The sequence below is a fragment of the Pseudophryne corroboree genome, chromosome 12 (genome assembly GCF_028390025.1).
Source record: "Pseudophryne corroboree isolate aPseCor3 chromosome 12, aPseCor3.hap2, whole genome shotgun sequence".
Taxonomy (NCBI): domain Eukaryota; kingdom Metazoa; phylum Chordata; class Amphibia; order Anura; family Myobatrachidae; genus Pseudophryne; species Pseudophryne corroboree.
This window is the reverse complement of record NC_086455.1, coordinates 30,547,388-30,567,492: the sequence shown is the minus strand read 5'-3', so window position 1 is coordinate 30,567,492 and position 20,105 is coordinate 30,547,388. Positions and strand designations below refer to the sequence as shown.

At 45.8% G+C, this 20,105-nt stretch overlaps 1 protein-coding gene across 6 annotated transcripts in view; it reads right to left on the bottom strand.

The window, feature by feature from the left end:
* Positions 1 to 20,105, bottom strand: part of SLC8A3 (solute carrier family 8 member A3) — a 349,513-nt gene that overhangs the window by 69,980 nt on the left and 259,428 nt on the right. For 3 of the 6 annotated variants that reach the window (XM_063947302.1, XM_063947298.1, XM_063947300.1), the window contains one exon: positions 18,507 to 18,613. The exons of the other annotated variants lie outside the window; for them this stretch is intronic. In XM_063947302.1, the coding sequence (XP_063803372.1) occupies positions 18,507 to 18,613 (107 nt within the window). The remainder of the gene's footprint in view (positions 1 to 18,506; positions 18,614 to 20,105) is intronic. 6 annotated transcript variants of the gene reach the window in all.

The following is a 20,105-nucleotide window of genomic DNA, read 5'->3' as shown; positions in this document are numbered from 1 at the left end:
TACTAGCTATACTGCAGGCTGCAGAGCAGGAGGAGGAGAAACAGAGGAGCACACACACTGACTCGGAGACTAGGTAGGGAACAGAGAGGGGCGACAGCAGGAGACACTGACAGCCAGCACATGCCGCAGCTCTGCCGCCCTCTTTATACAGTATGTCTCACTGTCTGCTTGTAGCTGTGCAGCATGGTTACTTTGGTTCTGCTACACTACTGTCTCTCCCCCTGCTGCTGCAGCACCTCTTTCTGCTCCAGCTGCTGCAGCACCTCTCTCTGCCCCAGCTGCTGCAGTACCCCTTTCTGCCCCACTGCTGCAGCACCTTTTTCTGCCCCAGCTGCTGCAGTACCCCTTTCTGCCCCACTGCTGCAGCACCTTTTTCTGCCCCAGCTGCTGCAGCACATCTTTCTGTCTCGGCTGCTGCAGCACCTCTCCCTGCCCCGGCTGTTACGGCACCTCTCCCTGCCCCGGCTGTTACGGCACCTTCTCTGCCCCGGCTGTTGCGGCACCTTTCTCTGCATTGATGCTGCAGCAACTCTCTCTGCATTAGAAGCTGCAGAGTAACATGTAGATGCAGCTCTACTGTATAAATGGCTCTACTGTGGTGTAACGTGTTTAAGCAGCTCTACTATGGCATAATGTGTATAAGGGTCTCTACTGTGTGATGTAACGTGTATAAGGGGCTCTACAGTGTGGTGTAAAGTGCATAAGGGGCACTACTGTGCGTGTGTAATGTGAATAACTGATAATACTGTGTGGTGTAATCTGACTTGGTACTATTCTGTGGCCACGCCCCTTCCCCATGTACCCACACTTCGGCGCGCACTGTCCCTATCTTAAACATAGAAAGCGCCCAAAGGAAACTTTCACCTTGAGATCCACAAGGTCTAAAACCAGCCCTGTCATTGATTCAGGATTTTTACTATTTTTTCTTTTCAAATGTAATATGCGCCCAATTCAGTACAGGGGAGCGCCGAAACATACCCTTGCTCCGGGCACCATGGTACCTAGTTACACCTCTGTATGTAGGGCAATTATCCACAAATACAAACATATGAGAGAGGACAGGGGAAAAAAAAAAAAAAAGTTAAAATGTAGCAATAAAAATGAATCTGGTTTTTGTGCTTATCCCCATACTGTATTCTATGTCCATCAACCAAAGTGAGCAATAGTGTGGTCCCCCACCTACGGTACTAAATATATTACACAAAGAATAAAGGGGGAAACTCACTATTGCACATGTGAGGATGGGTACATGGAGGGGAAAGATAAAACAAATTAGTGTATTATTGTTATTCCTCCAAAACTGTACAAAATGATATCACACTCGTCCATTTAAAGGGCCGCTAACAGCCTTAAGAGAAATGATGGTTATGATGTCATTCAGATATCAATCCAATATAGATTTAAGTAAGTAGGAAACGCAGTAGCTACAGGTAAGTAGGAAACAGATGAGATCTCAGCTCAATTTGCCAAAGGGGGGGCTTATGATTTACACACTTCAGTGGGCTAATTCTAGGGGGGTAATTCAGACTTGATTGTAGCTGTGCTAAATAATGCACATCTACGATCACTTTCACAGACATGCGGGGAGACGTCCAGCACATGGCTAGTCCGCCCCGCATGTCTGGCTCTGCCCCCCATCCCCCGCACAGGTACAAAAGCATTGCACGGCGGTGATGCTTTTGTACCTGAAGAGTAGCTCCCTACCAGCGCAACTCCTGCGCGCTGGCAGGGAGCTACCCGCCGCTCTCCTGGCCGCAGCTGCTGCGTGTGAAGTCACGCCGTGGCCCGCACCCCACACGGTCCGGGCACGCCTGCGTTGCCCGGACAGTGCCCCCAAAGCGGCGGCCCAATGCCACTGGCCCGCCCCCTCCCGCCCAGCGAACGCCTCTGCCTGGCAATCAGGCAGAGGCGATCGCTGGGCTGAGATGTCAAAACGCACAGCAGCGATCAGGTCTGAATTAGCCCCTTGATACGGGATGTAATCATGTTACCGGCGGTCGGGATCCCGCGGTCAGTATACAGACACCGGAGTCCCGACCGCTGGAAATCCCAACAGTCGGCATGCCGACTAACTTCAATGTATTGTTTCCTGCTGAACATTTTACTTACATTTACATTTAATTAATATGAATATTATGTCTTGTTGAGTGATCATTATGAAATTTTAAACATCGATGGCCATTATCTATCAATCCTATTATTTGCATAGTATGTCTTGCCAAACAGAATCACTTATACACCTTTCACACTGCACATAACGGGAGCCATACACGGGTGCTTCCCGGGTGCCACCCGCTGAGGTCCCTTTCACAGAGGCGTCCCCAGCCCGGCATATTGCCAGGTTGGTGACGCCAGCAGTGATCGCTTGGAGATCAGATGGTCCATACAGTGTGAACAGGAAATTGATCGCATCGACACGGCAACCCGTTTACACTGCACAGCGACCCGGGATGATGCGTATTCAACCCTGGTCGCCCAACCCGGGATATTTGCCCTGGGCCCTTTCAGACCGCACAGCAACCCAGGTTACTGCGGGCCCATGTGCAATAACCCAGGTTACTAGCAGGCAGCCAGTATTATACCCCTTTCACACCACAAACCTGGGTCCGACCCCGTATTTTGAACCCGGGTCAGACCCTTTCACACTACACTTTCAACCTGGGTTATTGCAGAGTTGGCTCCTTTTAACTCAACCCAGGTCAGCAATTAAAACACCATGGATGTCATTTTAAATGGATTTTTTTTTTGGCTCAGAAAGATGAGGTGTCAGAAGGGGACAAAAGGAGAGGGTGGGGACAGCTCACAGCATTGCAGGAATCATGGCGGACAGAGCTATGTTTTTATATACAATTACATCTTTAACTGTTCCAGTAACATACCTCCCAACTGTCCCGATTTTTGCGGGACAGTCCCGCTTTTTTGGGACTGTCCCACCCGCAGCGCACAGTGTCCCGCGTTAGAGGGGAGCAGTTGAGATGCTAGTGTCACTGCTGCACTGCTTAGCAGAACAGCAGTGAATTGACGCTGTGCGCATGCGCACAGCGTCTATTCACAGGTGGCAGAGGGAGAGGGGGCGTGCCAGCAGCTCAGAGAGCACTGGGCATGCCCCCTCAGTCACGGTACAAGGGGGGCGTGACGCGCGATCGAGGCTCTGCCACTAGACCACGCCCCTTTCATATAGGCCACACCCCTTTTTGGGCGCACCCAAGGTCCCTCTTTGTATTTTTAATAAATTGGGAGGTATGCAGTAAGCTGCCTAGCAATCTCTGCCTCACCCCTAATTCTTAATAGCTCTAATTGCTAATGCTCTCTGTTCTCTCCTGGGTAGCAGGGCTCAGGCTGCTGACATCATCAAGGCACACAAAGAGCAGCCAATCAGCACTTTTACATGAATGCAGGGCTGAATATCCCGGGTTGGACACTTTAGAGTGCACATTGTCCCGGGCCCAACCCGTGTATAACACTGCTTTTATACCGGGTTGAAATGCAGGGTTACTCGGGATATATAAAAGTGGTGCTTTTAGACTGCACCTCCACCCAGGTTGAGCTGGCTCGACCCAGCAATGTCCCGGGTTATATTTGTGGTGTGAAAGGGGTATTAGTAGTAAGGTCTTAGCTACAGTATGATATATCTGGTGCTGCTGCCTTATTGCTTTTATAGATGCTCTCACTTAAGCAGGAACCAGATTGTTGTTTACATCTGTATTAGGAAAGGATGAAAAAAATACCAGGAACAGGTGTGTAGCAACAGTCTACATGAATCAATCATTATAACCTGCTTAATAAAGGAGCCATTATAATCATTAACAGAGATAGAGCATCGGGCAGAGGGACCATTTGTACAGAAAGAAATAGGATAATTGATGGGTCACTACTGTATTTCTCATATTATAATCAGGTTAGTCCCACAAGAGATTGTCAGAAAGAATATGCAGTAGTAATCTTAAAAAAGGGGAATACAATCACAAGCAAGAAACTATAGACCTTCAAGTCTGATATTTGCCCTTGGTAAATAATTGATGGGATTCTGTAGGACACGATTCTGCAATACACGTAGAGATGAGCGCCGGAAATTTTTCGGGTTTTGTGTTTTGGTTTTGGGTTCGGTTCCGCGGCCGTGTTTTGGGTTCGACCGCGTTTTGGCAAAACCTCACCGAATTTTTTTTGTCGGATTCGGGTGTGTTTTGGATTCGGGTGTTTTTTTCCAAAAAACCTAAAAAACAGCTTAAATCATAGAATTTGGCGGTCATTTTGATCCCAAAGTATTATTAACCTCAAAAACCATAATTTCCACTCATTTTCAGTCTATTCTGAATACCTCACACCTCACAATATTATTTTTAGTCCTAAAATTTGCACCGAGGTCGCTGTGTGAGTAAGATAAGCGACCCTAGTGGCCGACACAAACACCGGGCCCATCTAGGAGTGGCACTGCAGTGTCACGCAGGATGGCCCTTCCAAAAAACCCTCCCCAAACAGCACATGACGCAAAGAAAAAAAGAGGCGCAATGAGGTAGCTGTGTGAGTAAGATTAGCGACCCTAGTGGCCGACACAAACACCGGGCCCATCTAGGAGTGGCACTGCAGTGTCACGCAGGATGTCCCTTCCAAAAAACCCTCCCCAAACAGCACATGACGCAAAGAAAAAAAGAGGCGCAATGAGGTAGCTGTGTGAGTAAGATAAGCGACCCTAGTGGCCGACACAAACACCGGGCCCATCTAGGAGTGGCACTGCAGTGTCACGCAGGATGTCCCTTCCAAAAAACCCTCCCCAAACAGCACATGACGCAAAGAAAAAAAGAGGCGCAATGAGGTAGCTGTGTGAGTAAGATAAGCGACCCTAGTGGCCGACACAAACACCGGGCCCATCTAGGAGTGGCACTGCAGTGTCACGCAGGATGTCCCTTCCAAAAAACCCTCCCCAAACAGCACATGACGCAAAGAAAAAGAAAAGAAAAAAGAGGTGCAAGATGGAATTGTCCTTGGGCCCTCCCACCCACCCTTATGTTGTATAAACAAAACAGGACATGCACACTTTAACCAACCCATCATTTCAGTGACAGGGTCTGCCACACGACTGTGACTGATATGACGGGTTGGTTTGGACCCCCCCCAAAAAAGAAGCAATTAATCTCTCCTTGCACAAACTGGCTCTACAGAGGCAAGATGTCCACCTCATCATCACCCTCCGATATATCACCGTGTACATCCCCCTCCTCACAGATTATCAATTCGTCCCCACTGGAATCCACCATCTCAGCTCCCTGTGTACTTTGTGGAGGCAATTGCTGCCGGTCAATGTCTCCGCGGAGGAATTGATTATAATTCATTTTAATGAACATCATCTTCTCCACATTTTCTGGATGTAACCTCGTACGCCGATTGCTGACAAGGTGAGCGGCGGCACTAAACACTCTTTCGGAGTACACACTTGTGGGAGGGCAACTTAGGTAGAATAAAGCCAGTTTGTGCAAGGGCCTCCAAATTGCCTCTTTTTCCTGCCAGTATAAGTACGGACTGTGTGACGTGCCTACTTGGATGCGGTCACTCATATAATCCTCCACCATTCTATCAATGTTGAGAGAATCATATGCAGTGACAGTAGACGACATGTCCGTAATCGTTGTCGGGTCCTTCAGTCCGGACCAGATGTCAGCATCAGCAGTCGCTCCAGACTGCCCTGCATCACCGCCAGCGGGTGGGCTCGGAATTCTGAGCCTTTTCCTCGCACCCCCAGTTGCGGGAGAATGTGAAGGAGGAGATGTTGACAGGTCGCGTTCCGCTTGACTTGACAATTTTGTCACCAGCAGGTCTTTCAACCCCAGCAGACTTGTGTCTGCCGGAAAGAGAGATCCAAGGTAGGCTTTAAAATCTAGGATCGAGCACGGTGGCCAAAATGTAGTGCTCTGATTTCAACAGATTGACCACCCGTGAATCCTTGTTAAGCGAATTAAGGGCTCCATCCACAAGTCCCACATGCCTAGCGGAATCGCTCCGTGTTAGCTCCTCCTTCAATGTCTCCAGCTTCTTCTGCAAAAGCCTGATGAGGGGAATGACCTGACTCAGGCTGGCAGTGTCTGAACTGACTTCACGTGTGGCAAGTTCAAAGGGCATCAGAACCTTGCACAACGTTGAAATCATTCTCCACTGCGCTTGAGACAGGTGCATTCCACCTACTATATCGTGCTCAATTGTATAGGCTTGAATGGCCTTTTGCTGCTCCTCCAACCTCTGAAGCATATAGAGGGTTGAATTCCACCTCGTTACCACTTCTTGCTTCAGATGATGGCAGGGCAGGTTCAGTAGTTTTTGGTGGTGCTCCAGTCTTCTGTACGTGGTGCCTGTACGCCGAAAGTGTCCCGCAATTCTTCTGGCCACCGACAGCATCTCTTGCACGCCCCTGTCGTTTTTTTAAAAATTCTGCACCACCAAATTCAAGGTATGTGCAAAACATGGGACGTGCTGGAATTTGCCCATATTTAATGCACACACAATATTGCTGGCGTTGTCCGATGCCACAAATCCACAGGAGAGTCCAATTGGGGTAAGCCATTCCGCGATGATCTTCCTCAGTTGCCGTAAGAGGTTTTCAGCTGTGTGCGTATTCTGGAAAGCGGTGATACAAAGCGTAGCCTGCCTAGGAAAGAGTTGGCGTTTGCGAGATGCTGCTACTGGTGCCGCCGCTGCTGTTCTTGCGGCGGGAGTCCATACATCTACCCAGTGGGCTGTCACAGTCATATAGTCCTGACCCTGCCCTGCTCCACTTGTCCACATGTCCGTGGTTAAGTGGACATTGGGTACAACTGCATTTTTTAGGACACTGGTGAGTCTTTTTCTGACGTCCGTGTACATTCTCGGTATCGCCTGCCTAGAGAAGTGGAACCTAGATGGTATTTGGTAACGGGGGCACACTGCCTCAATAAATTGTCTAGTTCCCTGTGAACTAACGGCGGATACCGGACGCACGTCTAACACCAACATAGTTGTCAAGGCCTCAGTTATCCGCTTTGCAGCAGGATGACTGCTGTGATATTTCATCTTCCTCGCAAAGGACTGTTGAACAGTCAATTGCTTACTGGAAGTAGTACAAGTGGGCTTACGACTTCCCCTCTGGGATGACCATCGACTCCCAGCAGCAACAACAGCAGCGCCAGCAGCAGTAGGCGTTACACGCAAGGATGCATCGGAGGAATCCCAGGCAGGAGAGGACTCGTCAGAATTGCCAGTGACATTGCCTGCAGGACTATTGGCATTCCTGGGGAAGGAGGAAATTGACACTGAGGGAGTTGGTGGGGTGGTTTGCGTGAGCTTGGTTACAAGAGGAAGGGATTTACTGGTCAGTGGACTGCTTCCGCTGTCACCCAAAGTTTTTGAACTTGTCACTGACTTATTATGAATGCGCTGCAGGTGACGTATAAGGGAGGATGTTCCGAGGTGGTTAACGTCCTTACCCCTACTTATTACAGCTTGACAAAGGGAACACACGGCTTGACACCTGTTGTCCGCATTTCTGGTGAAATACTTCCACACCGAAGAGCTGATTTTTTTGGTATTTTCACCAGGCATGTCAACGGCCATATTCCTACCACGGACAACAGGTGTCTCCCCGGGTGCCTGACTTAAACAAACCACCTCACCATCAGAATCCTCCTGGTCAATTTCCTCCCCAGCGCCAGCAACACCCATATCCTCCTCATCCTGGTGTACTTCAACACTGACATCTTCAATCTGACTATCAGGAACTGGACTGCGGGTGCTCCTTCCATCACTTGCAGGGGGCGTGCAAATGGTGGAAGGCGCATGCTCTTCACGTCCAGTGTTGGGAAGGTCAGGCATCGCAACCGACACAATTGGAGTCGGACTCTCCTTGTGGATTTGGGATTTCGAAGAACGCACAGTTCTTTGCGGTGCTACTGCTTTTGCCAGCTTTAGTCTTTTCATTTTTCTAGCGAGAGGCTGAGTGCTTCCATCCTCATGTGAAGCTGAACCACTAGCCATGAACATAGGCCAGGGCCTCAGCCGTTCCTTGCCACTCCGTGTGGTAAATGGCATATTGGCAAGTTTACGCTTCTCCTCCGACAATTTTATTTTAGGTTTTGGAGTCCTTTTTTACTGATATTTGGTGTTTTGGATTTGACATGCTCTGTACTATGACATTGGGCATCGGCCTTGGCAGACGACGTTGCTGGCATTTCATCGTCTCGGCCATGACTAGTGGCAGCAGCTTCAGCACGAGGTGGAAGTGGATCTTGATCTTTCCCTAATTTTGGAACCTCAACATTTTTGTTCTCCATATTTTAATAGGCACAACTAAAAGGCACCTCAGGTAAACAATGGAGATGGATGGATTGGATACTAGTATACAATTATGGACGGGCTGCCGAGTGCCGACACAGAGGTAGCCACAGCCGTGAACTACCGCACTGTACTGTGTCTGCTGCTAATATGGACTGGTTGATAAAGAGATAGTATACTCGTAACTAGTATGTATGTATAAAGAAAGAAAAAAAAAACACGGTTAGGTGGTATATACAATTATGGACGGGCTGCCGAGTGCCGACACAGAGGTAGCCACAGCCGTGAACTACCGCACTGTACTGTGTCTGCTGCTAATATATAGACTGGTTGATAAAGAGATAGTATACTCGTAACTAGTATGTATGTATAAAGAAAGAAAAAAAAACCACGGTTAGGTGGTATATACAATTATGGACGGGCTGCCGAGTGCCGACACAGAGGTAGCCACAGCCGTGAACTACCGCACTGTACTGTGTCTGCTGCTAATATATAGACTGGTTGATAAAGAGATAGTATACTCGTAACTAGTATGTATGTATAAAGAAAGAAAAAAAACCACGGTTAGGTGGTATATACAATTATGGACGGGCTGCCGAGTGCCGACACAGAGGTAGCCACAGCCGTGAACTACCGCACTGTACTGTGTCTGCTGCTAATATATAGACTGGTTGATAAAGAGATAGTATACTCGTAACTAGTATGTATGTATAAAGAAAGAAAAAAAAAACACGGTTAGGTGGTATATACAATTATGGACGGGCTGCCGAGTGCCGACACAGAGGTAGCCACAGCCGTGAACTACCGCACTGTACTGTGTCTGCTGCTAATATATAGACTGGTTGATAAAGAGATAGTATACTCGTAACTAGTATGTATGTATAAAGAAAGAAAAAAAAACCACGGTTAGGTGGTATATACAATTATGGACGGGCTGCCGAGTGCCGACACAGAGGTAGCCACAGCCGTGAACTACCGCACTGTACTGTGTCTGCTGCTAATATAGACTGGTTGATAAAGAGATAGTATACTCGTAACTAGAATGACTAGAAAGAAAGAAAAAAAAACCACGGTTAGGTGGTATATACAATTATGGACGGGCTGCCGAGTGCCGACACAGAGGTAGCCACAGCCGTGAACTACCGCACTGTACTGTGTCTGCTGCTAATATAGACTGGTTGATAAAGAGATAGTATACTCGTAACTAGTATGTATGTATAAAGAAAGAAAAAAAAACCACGGTTAGGTGGTATATACAATTATGGACGGGCTGCCGAGTGCCGACACAGAGGTAGCCACAGCCGTGAACTACCGCACTGTACTGTGTCTGCTGCTAATATAGACTGGTTGATAAAGAGATAGTATACTCGTAACTAGTATGTATGTATAAAGAAAGAAAAAAAAAACACGGTTAGGTGGTATATACAATTATGGACGGGCTGCCGAGTGCCGACACAGAGGTAGCCACAGCCGTGAACTACCGCACTGTACTGTGTCTGCTGCTAATATAGACTGGTTGATAAAGAGATAGTATACTCGTAACTAGAATGACTAGAAAGAAAGAAAAAAAAACCACGGTTAGGTGGTATATACAATTATGGACGGGCTGCCGAGTGCCGACACAGAGGTAGCCACAGCCGTGAACTACCGCACTGTACTGTGTCTGCTGCTAATATAGACTGGTTGATAAAGAGATAGTATACTACTAATATTATATATACTGGTGGTCAGGTCACTGGTCACTAGTCACACTGGCAGTGGCACTCCTGCAGCAAAAGTGTGCACTGTTTAATTTTAATATAATATTATGTACTCCTGGCTCCTGCTATAACCTATAACTGGCACTGCAGTGCTCCCCAGTCTCCCCCACAATTATAAGCTGTGTGAGCTGAGCACAGTCAGATATATATATACATTGATGCAGCACACTGGGCTGAGCAGTGCACACAGATATGGTATGTGACTGAGTCACTGTGTGTATCGTTTTTTTCAGGCAGAGAACGGATATATTAAATAAAACAAACAACTGCACTGTCTGGTGGTCACTGTGGTCGTCAGTCACTAAACTCTGCACTCTCTTCTACAGTATCACAGCCTCAGGTCAATCTCTCTCTCTCTCTCTCAACCCTAATCTAAATGGAGAGGACGCCAGCCACGTCCTCTCCCTATCAATCTCAATGCACGTGTGAAAATGGCGGCGACGCGCGGCTCCTTATATAGAATCCGAGTCTCGCGAGAATCCGACAGCGTCATGATGACGTTCGGGCGCGCTCGGGTTAACCGAGCAAGGCGGGAGGATCCGAGTCTGCTCGGACCCGTGAAAAAAACATGAAGTTCGTGCGGGTTCGGATTCAGAGAAACCGAACCCGCTCATCTCTATGTAGAACAGGAGCTCTCTACTCCAGTACTCAAGTACCAGATAACAAATCATGCTTTCTAAATGTCTTTAATCATCCACAGGTGAGTCACTCATTATCCCACCTACTTCCACAGACAGACATCCTCAAAGCATGATCTGTTGGGGGTACTTGGGGGTTGAGGTTGAGAACCGATGCAGCAAAAAAAAAACACTTTGATAACACAGTATGTGTATTGTTTATTGACCAGTCAGTCTTAAGAAATATGGGGGCTCATTTATCAACGAGTGATTAAACTCGTTGTGGATGATAAAACTTGTTGCATATGATAAATGGTGCTCCAGCTAATTAAGTCCTAACGGTCATGTGTTTGAAACTTGACAGCTGGGAGCTGATTGACTGAAGCACCATGTATCAGAAATACGCAACGAGCTTTAGCATTCACAACGAGTTTTATCACTCTGCGAAAAATGGGCCCATGATTTGCTTTTTTAATGATGAAGTTATTTCAAACTAGACCTAGTGGTGCAATTTACAGTATGTGAGAACTTTGTTACTGGTCAAGTTAACATCCTGGGAAATAAAATCAGTATACAACAACGTCTATGGTAAAATGTATGTATAGGACTCTCAACTTTTTGGGAGTCCCACGGACACAGAATTTTAGATCACCCTCCTGCACCCCACCTACTTATAAGCGAAATATAACAAACTTGGCCACGCCCTAATGATGAGAAGAATCTGCCCTCGTTCCCACACTGATCAACTGCATCTGTCCTCTAGAAACTCTCACGGAGGGGAACATTTTACAGTTGGCAGATATATTGGTGGTCATTCCGAGTTGATCGCAGCCAGCAACTTTTTGCTGCTGCTGCTGCTGCTGCGATCAACTAGTCCACGCCTATGGGGGAGTGTATTTTAGCTTAGCAGGGCTGCGATCGCTTGTGCAGCCCTGCTAAGCTAAAAAAAATTCAAGCAGAAGAAGACTAGGCCTATACCTACTTACCCTGTGCGACGATCTCTGCGATGCTGGAGCCGGCTTTGACGTCAGACATTCGCCCTCCGTTCTGCTGGACACGCCAGCGTTTTCCTTACCACTCCCCGAAAACTGTTTCCAACGTTCCGGATCCGCCCAGGTACGCTTTCTTCTTGTCAATATTCTTTACGGTAGGCTCTGCGACCGCTTCCACCATAGAACACAACGTAACCCGGCGAGGTCGCGCCCGCGTATTCCGGACCCGTTCGCACCGCAGCGATAAAGCGCTGCATGTGAACGGGTCGGAATGACCCCCATAGTGCATCTGAGTTGTGGTAATGACAATTTCACTTATACATTAAAAAGAATATGATTGGGGAAACCAGAGATGGAGACTCGGGGTTTCTAGTGGGTTTGGGTTGTAGGCATTAAGTATGATTTACCGGGATCACGAAGCCTGCAATGCCGACAGGGGTGAGTTGGGGCTGTTCTCCCCTCTCCCCTACCCCCTAACCATCCCATCCCGCAGTCTAACCCTAACCTTCCCCTATAGTGCCTAACCCTAATCTCCCTGCGGCGGTGCCTAAAACTAACCCCCACTCCCTGCACCATAAACCTAACTCTTCCTACCCCACAGCCTAACCATAACCCTCCCAGTGGGTGTCTAACTCTAACCCCCTTCCCGCAACCTAACCCTAACCTCCCCGGATGGCGGCTAAACTAACCCCACCCCCGCCCTAAACCTAACCCATGCGATATAATTACACAGGTTGGGATGCCGGCTGTCGGGACTACAGTGTTGGTCTCCTGGCCTCTTTGAAATTGCGGCGCCAGCATTGTGACTGGTGTCAGTATTCCGACAGCCGGGATCCCAACAGCCGGCAAATTAACCACATCCCGTATCAGCAGTTTCTGCAATATGAAGCCAGGGATGCATATAAAAAGAATTAATATATTCACGTGATAAAAACATAGTATTACCATTGCACAAGGACATATGAGAAACACAGAGGGTTCCAATTCAACAAATATTGAAATAATACAAGTCTGAACTTAACGGACTTCTGTCTTATTTTCATCCTTACTAGCTACAGAAGTAAAATAGCACTGGCATACTGGGTCTAGTTGCATTATCTCTGTTATGTTATATCTCTAGGCATTATTACTGGTATATTTGATCTTCTGGCATTAAGAAAGGCACATTAGAACTTAATGTGCTTTAACAATGGCATATTAGATCTTGATGACCATAATTACTGGCATATTAGATCTTGCTGGCTAGGCACTATCACTGGCATCTTAGAGCGTGCTGGCCATTATCAATGTCAAATTAGATCTTGATGAGCATTTATACTAGCATATTTCACATTGATGGACATTCTCAATGTTTAGCTATGACATAGGGCATTAAGGGTTGAGCTTTTGGAATTTTCTTTCCTTGACCACAGTTCTATAGCAACCTTACCTGGGTACTGCCATCAGCCCAGAAAAAGGTTACCACTTGGAATAATTTTGGGCATGGGTTGAGGCATTGATACGTTTATGGGTTCTTGAGTTCTTGAATATATGTCATGATATGAAGCTCATCACAAAAAAAAAACATTGTATTTTGTATCTTTGAGCTTATTTACGCTTGTTTTTTATGTGTCAAGTTCTATAGGTTAGTAAATTGCATGTCCCTTGTCACGGGCTATATGAAGTAACAAATAGGATAGATGCAGACATTTATTTCCCCATGTTGCTATTTTGTGCTTAGCGTTTTTCTAAGCTAAGTACACCAGTTTTTGGCGAGGTAGCAATTTTATCTTTTATATACTGGAATTAGCAGTGGGTTTTTATTTTGTTTGTTGCATAACTTGGAGGAGAATGGGTACTTTGTAGGAGAGCACTGATTTCTGAGGTGGCACATAGATGTTTATTCATGCAGTTAGCCCACAATTAGCCATCTTGCAAGTCAGGTTAGGTATGAAATTCCCAGGAAACGGGATGCCAGCGGTCACATGATCAAATGTGGTATCCCGACAGTGAGAATCACCACTCCCCTTCCCTAACCCTCCGGGGGTTTAGGCTGGGGCTACCCTTCCGGGAGTGTCGGCAAGGGCTAACCCTCCGGGGGTTTCGGCTAGGGCTAGCCCTCCAGAGAAGGGGTAGGGGGTGTCGGCTAGGGCTAACCCTCCTGGAGGGGGGGAAGGGGGTCAGCTAGGCCTAACCCTCCGGAGTTGTCATCTAGGGCTAACCCTCTGGGAATGTCGGCTAGGGCTAACTCTCCGGGGATGTCGGCTAGGGCTAACCCTCCGGGGATGTCGGCTAGGGCTAACCTCCCCCCTCAACCAGTGCCTAACCTCAGTCTAGTGCCAAACCCTCCCCCTGGGCACCTAATGTAATTCAGTGATTGCCGGCTACGAATAGTAATAGCCTGGCACGCCACGCAGCATGGCAGGAAGACTAGCATGGCTACATCTGTACTGTATGCTATGCAGCAGGCATAAAACCACCTGCTTTTACAAGTATCTTTTGCACCTAGTATAGGGCAAGAGGAAGTGTGCACTGATTATGATCAAACCTAGGGTTCGGATATGGGACGAGAGCACCGAACGACACAGGAGAATCTGCAGCCAAGTTGCTTTCAACACCAAATCAGACCCAAAGAGAGCATACAGTATACGATGCTTGAAATAAACATTGTCTAGGTTTCGGCTTACCATCACTGAGTGGGATCATTGGCAAAAGCTCAAATTAATAAGAGGAAAGGTCCAAATAAACAAAGTTTGGATTGATGAAATGAAATGAGCATGCAAAACAATCAGAACACACTGCCAGTAGGTATTGCAGCCCAACACGTTGTAAGCACACTAATGAATGCATAGCTGATGCTTAGTAAATAACCATCACTCTTTCCAAAAAGACAGTGATTGAGATGAAGTGAAATATAAGCAATCTGGATTCAAAATGATCCAATTTGTAGAAGAAACATGTTAAGCCTCTATTTATTTAGGCAAGATTAATGATGGAGTAGACACAGCTTGCCAGAGACTAGACACTAGGGGATATGCAAGATTTGGGTAAAGCAAAATTCTTTGCAATTGTAATTGTTTGTGAGGAAGTTGCACATCTTTGTACAGTATGGGCCTGTCCTTTCTGAAAAATGTGCGAGCCTTATACAAAATCAACAAACTTACCATCCATAGTTACACTGTATGGGGGGGTATCAAACTACCTGTGGTCATTGGCTGCAGGTAATTAGTGCGCCGGGGGCTATTCAATTAGCTCCGATAAGTCTTATTGGCGATTTTGTTTCACCTGCCTCGGGCAAGCAAACCAAAACCCCGGAGACAGCGGGGCTGATTCTCACGAAAGCATACCGTTTTCTGTGAACCGGTGTGTTTTTGGGAGGAAGGCTGTTTGTTTTTTTGTTTTTTTTACAGGAAATCTAATTGAATAGCCTGTAAAAAAAAAAAAAAAGATGAAAAGTTACTTGGTTTCCTGCTTTGCTCACAATCCAGAAAATCAACCCATTTTAGAACTATACTGTCCCCATACTGCTGCAATCAAAGGAAATTGTTTTGGTTACCTTGCTTAATTTAGCTTATACTGTACTAAGCCTCATCATAGTGACACGGCTATTAATGCGTTTCATGTATCAGATTAGATCTGTTTCCTTTTTCTGAACTTGATTGTCATGCGTTACATTCGCTGAGGTATGTGGTCATTTCATATGACTGCTGCAGAGCTGGTACCAGGGTACTAGGCACCCTAGGCAAAGCCTCCATCCTGCTCCCCCCCCCCCCTCTCCGCTTGAAGGGGTGTGGCCATGACAAGGAAGGGGCAGAAGATGACCATCCATCTCCCTCCCCATTGCTTTAGCTTGGAAATAATATGTCCTTCAGTGTTAGTTCAAGGCTCCCTCTTCGTTGCAAAGCATCCTGAATCAGGTCAGGTGGGAGGCATGGTAAACACATATGTATGTATTGTATGTATTCATGTATGTATGTACGACAGATGTGTCCTCTCATACATCTAGTCTCCATACGTCATGCACCACGAGATGCCTGGCGTGGGTGAGCTGGCAGTTCCCGTGCAACTCTGCCATGCATCGTTATACAAATAAGATGCACAGACACACTCTGCTGATTAAAATGATGTGCAGCATGCATACAAAAATTTTGTGCGATTGCGGCTGTATCTGCAGATTAAATGTTACATTACAGCATTTTCCTGTATCTGAATTTGAATTGCTATGTTACAGCGTTTTCCTGCATCTGCATACAAAATTCTACATTACAGTGTTTTCCTGTATCTGCATACGAAATTCTACGTTACAGTGTTTTCCTGAATCTGCATATGAAATCCTACGTTACAGTGTTTCCTGTATCTGCATAAGAAATGCTGCATTACAGTATTTTCCTGTATCTGCATATGAAATGCTATGTTACAGTCTTTTCCTGTATCTGCTTGCAAAATGCTATGTTACAGTGTTTTTCTGTATCTGCATGCGATATGCTACGTTACAGTGTTTTCAAGAAAAACACTATATCGAAGCATTTCATATGCAGAGGCAGCCTCAGTTGGGCACAGAATGTAGGCATGCCGCATATCAGTTTAATCAGCAAAGTCTGCTTGTGCGTTTTATCGGGGGTAAAAAATACACTCAGAGACACTGACATCTAGGCGCAACTAAAAGGGATGTTTAACATGACTGAAGCAAGGACGAAGGAGAACACATCTGTATGTGTTTAGCCATCTCCCTGGTCATTCATTTCCCACCACACAACCAATGTACTGGTATTATCAGACACAGCTCCATACACTCATTCTGTGAGCCACAATGAGCAGCATAATCTGTGTGATCATATCAGAACAGAGATGGACATTCCCTTCCTTTGCCCACCTGCTCTACACATTAAGATGCAACAGCTGGGCAGATAGTGTTAAACATGCACCTTCCTTCTCCACTGTCAGCCATGGATGTATGTTACATTTAAATTCCCAGGGAAGCCTGATCCCAATGTAAGCATGCCACATGGAAAATAAAAACACTGACTGAAACATATGATGGGGTTTATTCCTCACGTTATTTATTGGGGGCCGGGTGACACACAATAATTAAGTATCCAACTTGCTGCAAGTAGAAACAGTGGATACACAATCACCAGAGCAATTCAACATTTCTCCGCTGCGGAGACAGCTGGTCCGATTAGCTGTGCCAGTGATTCCTTCCACTGCTACTTTAAACTTGGGTTCACGCTTTTAGGCTATTTTGGTGCTCTAGATGGGTGTTTGCCAAGTGGCAGACTCAGCTCACACACCACTGACATTTCTTACAGGATGATGTCAACTAAGCCCAAGAAACGAAAAAGATGCAATGATTATACACATCTTCTTTAAAGCAGCAATCCCACAGAGTTTTTTTTTTCTTTGAATTGAAAGGTAAGTACTTTTTATGCATGCATCTGATCATGCTTAGCTATTTTTCTATAAATCATTATCTCTCTTTCAGTACCTCTCTGGAAGGCAAACAAGAATAGGTCACAGTTCTCATCATTTTATGAAAGGAGATAAAGGGACACGATATCACAAGAGCAGACATAAAACATAACATACTGTCCGTCTGGCAGACATAGACACAGTATGGACTTCATTCAGTAAGGATTGAAAATTCTGCTAAGTAGCAGGATTTGCAATCCTTTTGATCCCTCGCTGGGGGCTGCCCATTGTAGAGTAAGGCCACCCAGCATGCTAGCCGACGCTCCCCCCCCCCCCCTTGAGCACGCTGAAATTGTGGTTGCAACGTAATTTCAGCGTGATCGCTAAAAACAGGGAAGCCTCCTGCCGGTGCAGCCTGGTTGCGCCCGCAGGAAGCCCTGCCGCCATTTTTGTGACGGCAGCGGCTGCGTGTGACGTCATGCAGCCATCCCCATCACGCACACAGTTTGACTGCCACCGACCCCGTTTTTAAGCCCCCGAGAACGCCTCTGCCTGGTTGACAGCCATAGGCGTCCGCATTTTCTGCAGGATGCCCGCAGTAAACATAGGCGCATGCGCAGGATGGGCCTTGCGCATACGCCCACTGGGCGATTTAAAAAAAAATTCCGGTTGGATCGCTATTTGCAATCCAACCTGAACTAGCCCCTAAGTCTGCTACACAGGCACAGACTCACAGCTCTCAGTATATCACGTTATGACACAGGGGAGAAAGGAGGGGGGAGGATGTCACAATGAAAACATATTTCATATAGTGGTTCCAAAGCCTTGAGATTCACTGCATCATTTTCCATGTGATTGTCATGGCAGTAACACAATACTTCAAGAATCTGCGGATGTATCAATCATTAACAGCAGTCTGAAGAAACAAACTAAGGAAAAATAGTAAATAACAATATTCTTCTTATAGCCTGCCAGTGAGGCTATTGTTAGAAAAAACACACCTAATGTACTGTATTTATGGGATTACTGCTTTAAAATAAAGTCTTATTTTAAACCTGGATGTAGTTTTCATTTAATACACGTAGAACATTTCTGTAGTGACTAGTAGACGACATGCAAAATTGACTTGGGGTATGTGCAGTGGTGTCACATCTATGGGCAAAGCATTGTTAGCAATCAGAGTGTTAAATAAGAAAATGATTAGTTGTTAGAAGAAATAGCACAAAGCATAAAAGGAAGAGGTGGGATAGTGGATAGATTAAAAAAAGGGATGGGCAAACTGTGGCACTCCACCTGTTGATGAACAACATCTGCCGTAATACCTGTACAGCATTTAGTATTACTGGGCATGAGGTTCACCAACAATTGAATTGCTACTAGTCACCTTCCAATCCCTGGGTTGAGGAGAGCAATCGGGAGCAGAGGTGGTTAGTGTGACAAAGCGGTTACTACACCTTTCTGCACACAAATGTCCACAACGTGTGGTGCCCTCAGTTCAATGTAGAAATTCTTGTTTTTCTCATACTCCTCGTCATCAATTAGTTTGATATGAATTGCTTTGCTGTAAATATAAAAACAATAGGTGTCAAAGAAAAAGCACAAGGAAAGAAATAGAAGGAGTAGGTTTCCTCTATTAGTTACTTGTTTAAATCAGCTTTAAGGGGAAGATTTATCAAAGTTTGGAGAGAGATAAAGTACTAACCAATCAGCTTCTATTGCCATCTTACAGGCTGCTTTTAAGTGCTGATAAGTTGTCATGAGCAACTTTTCCACTCTATCCATTGCTTAATACTTCATCCCTTGTGTTTGAAAAATGACAGTCAGGAGCTGACTTGGTTGGTAGTACTTAGGGGGGAGATGTACTAAGCAGTGGAAAGAGTGGAGAAGTGAGCCAGTGGAGAAATTGGCCATGGCAACCAATCAGCAATGAAGTAACATTTAACATTTGCATATTATGAAATGATACAGAGTAGCCGATTGGTTGCAATGGGCAACCTCTCCACTGCATAGTACATCTACCTCTTAATAATGTTTCTCCAAGCTTTGATAAATCTCCCCCATAAAATGATAAAAAAAAAGGCAGAGAGGTACAGTTACACCCAATGAATAGATTGCACAGCATTTTAATTTCAGATGCAGACCTCAGTATAATCAGATCCCTATTTTACGCCACCTGATTTTTATTTTTTTTCCTCTCTTTTACATATTTTGTTTTTAAGGTCAAATAAAAGAAAGGCTTGGCAACACAGTATCAATATTCTGCAATAAAAATAATAATGTGCGGATCAAGTGTTTACAATACAAAAGTATATTTATTCAAATAAAACAAAATTCAAAATGTCATTCATGAAGTACTCGTTAAGTAAGAAAAATATGGAATGGAGATATCGGACATAAAATATGCTTCAGTCACAAAGTTGACATTTTTAAATGAACTATGGGCAGAATGTCAAAATGAAAATCGGTCTTGGGGCCTAATTCTGAGTTGATCGCAGCAGCAAGTTTGTTAGCAGTTGGGCAAAACCATAAGCACTGCTGGGGGGGGGCAGATATAACATGTGCAGAGAGAGTTAGATTTGGGTGTGGTGTGTTCAAACTGAAATCTAAATTGCAGTGTAAAAATAAAGCAGCCAGTATTTACCCTGCACAGAAACAATATAACTCACCCAAATCTAACTCTCTTTGCACATGTTACATCTGCCCCCCTGCAGTGCACCTGATTTTGCCCAACTGCTAACAAACTTGCTGCTGCGATCAACTCAGAATTACCCCCTGTGGGTTTTTGTTGTTTAGCTTGGATTGCACAAGCGATCCCATGCGCAGTTTTCTAATTATGTCCGTGCTGCACATGTGCGGGGGGGAAATACGAGGGCGGCTGGCGTTGCTGGAAACAGGGATGTGTCACCCACATTTTCCGGGAGTGGCGAGGCCAATGACTGCATTGCGGGACGAGGTTTTCTTGATTTGGCAAGCTGCAGGGTGATGGCCATTTACATTACTATGGATCAAATATGCATATCTGCCTCCGAGCAGCTTTACAAATACGATCCATG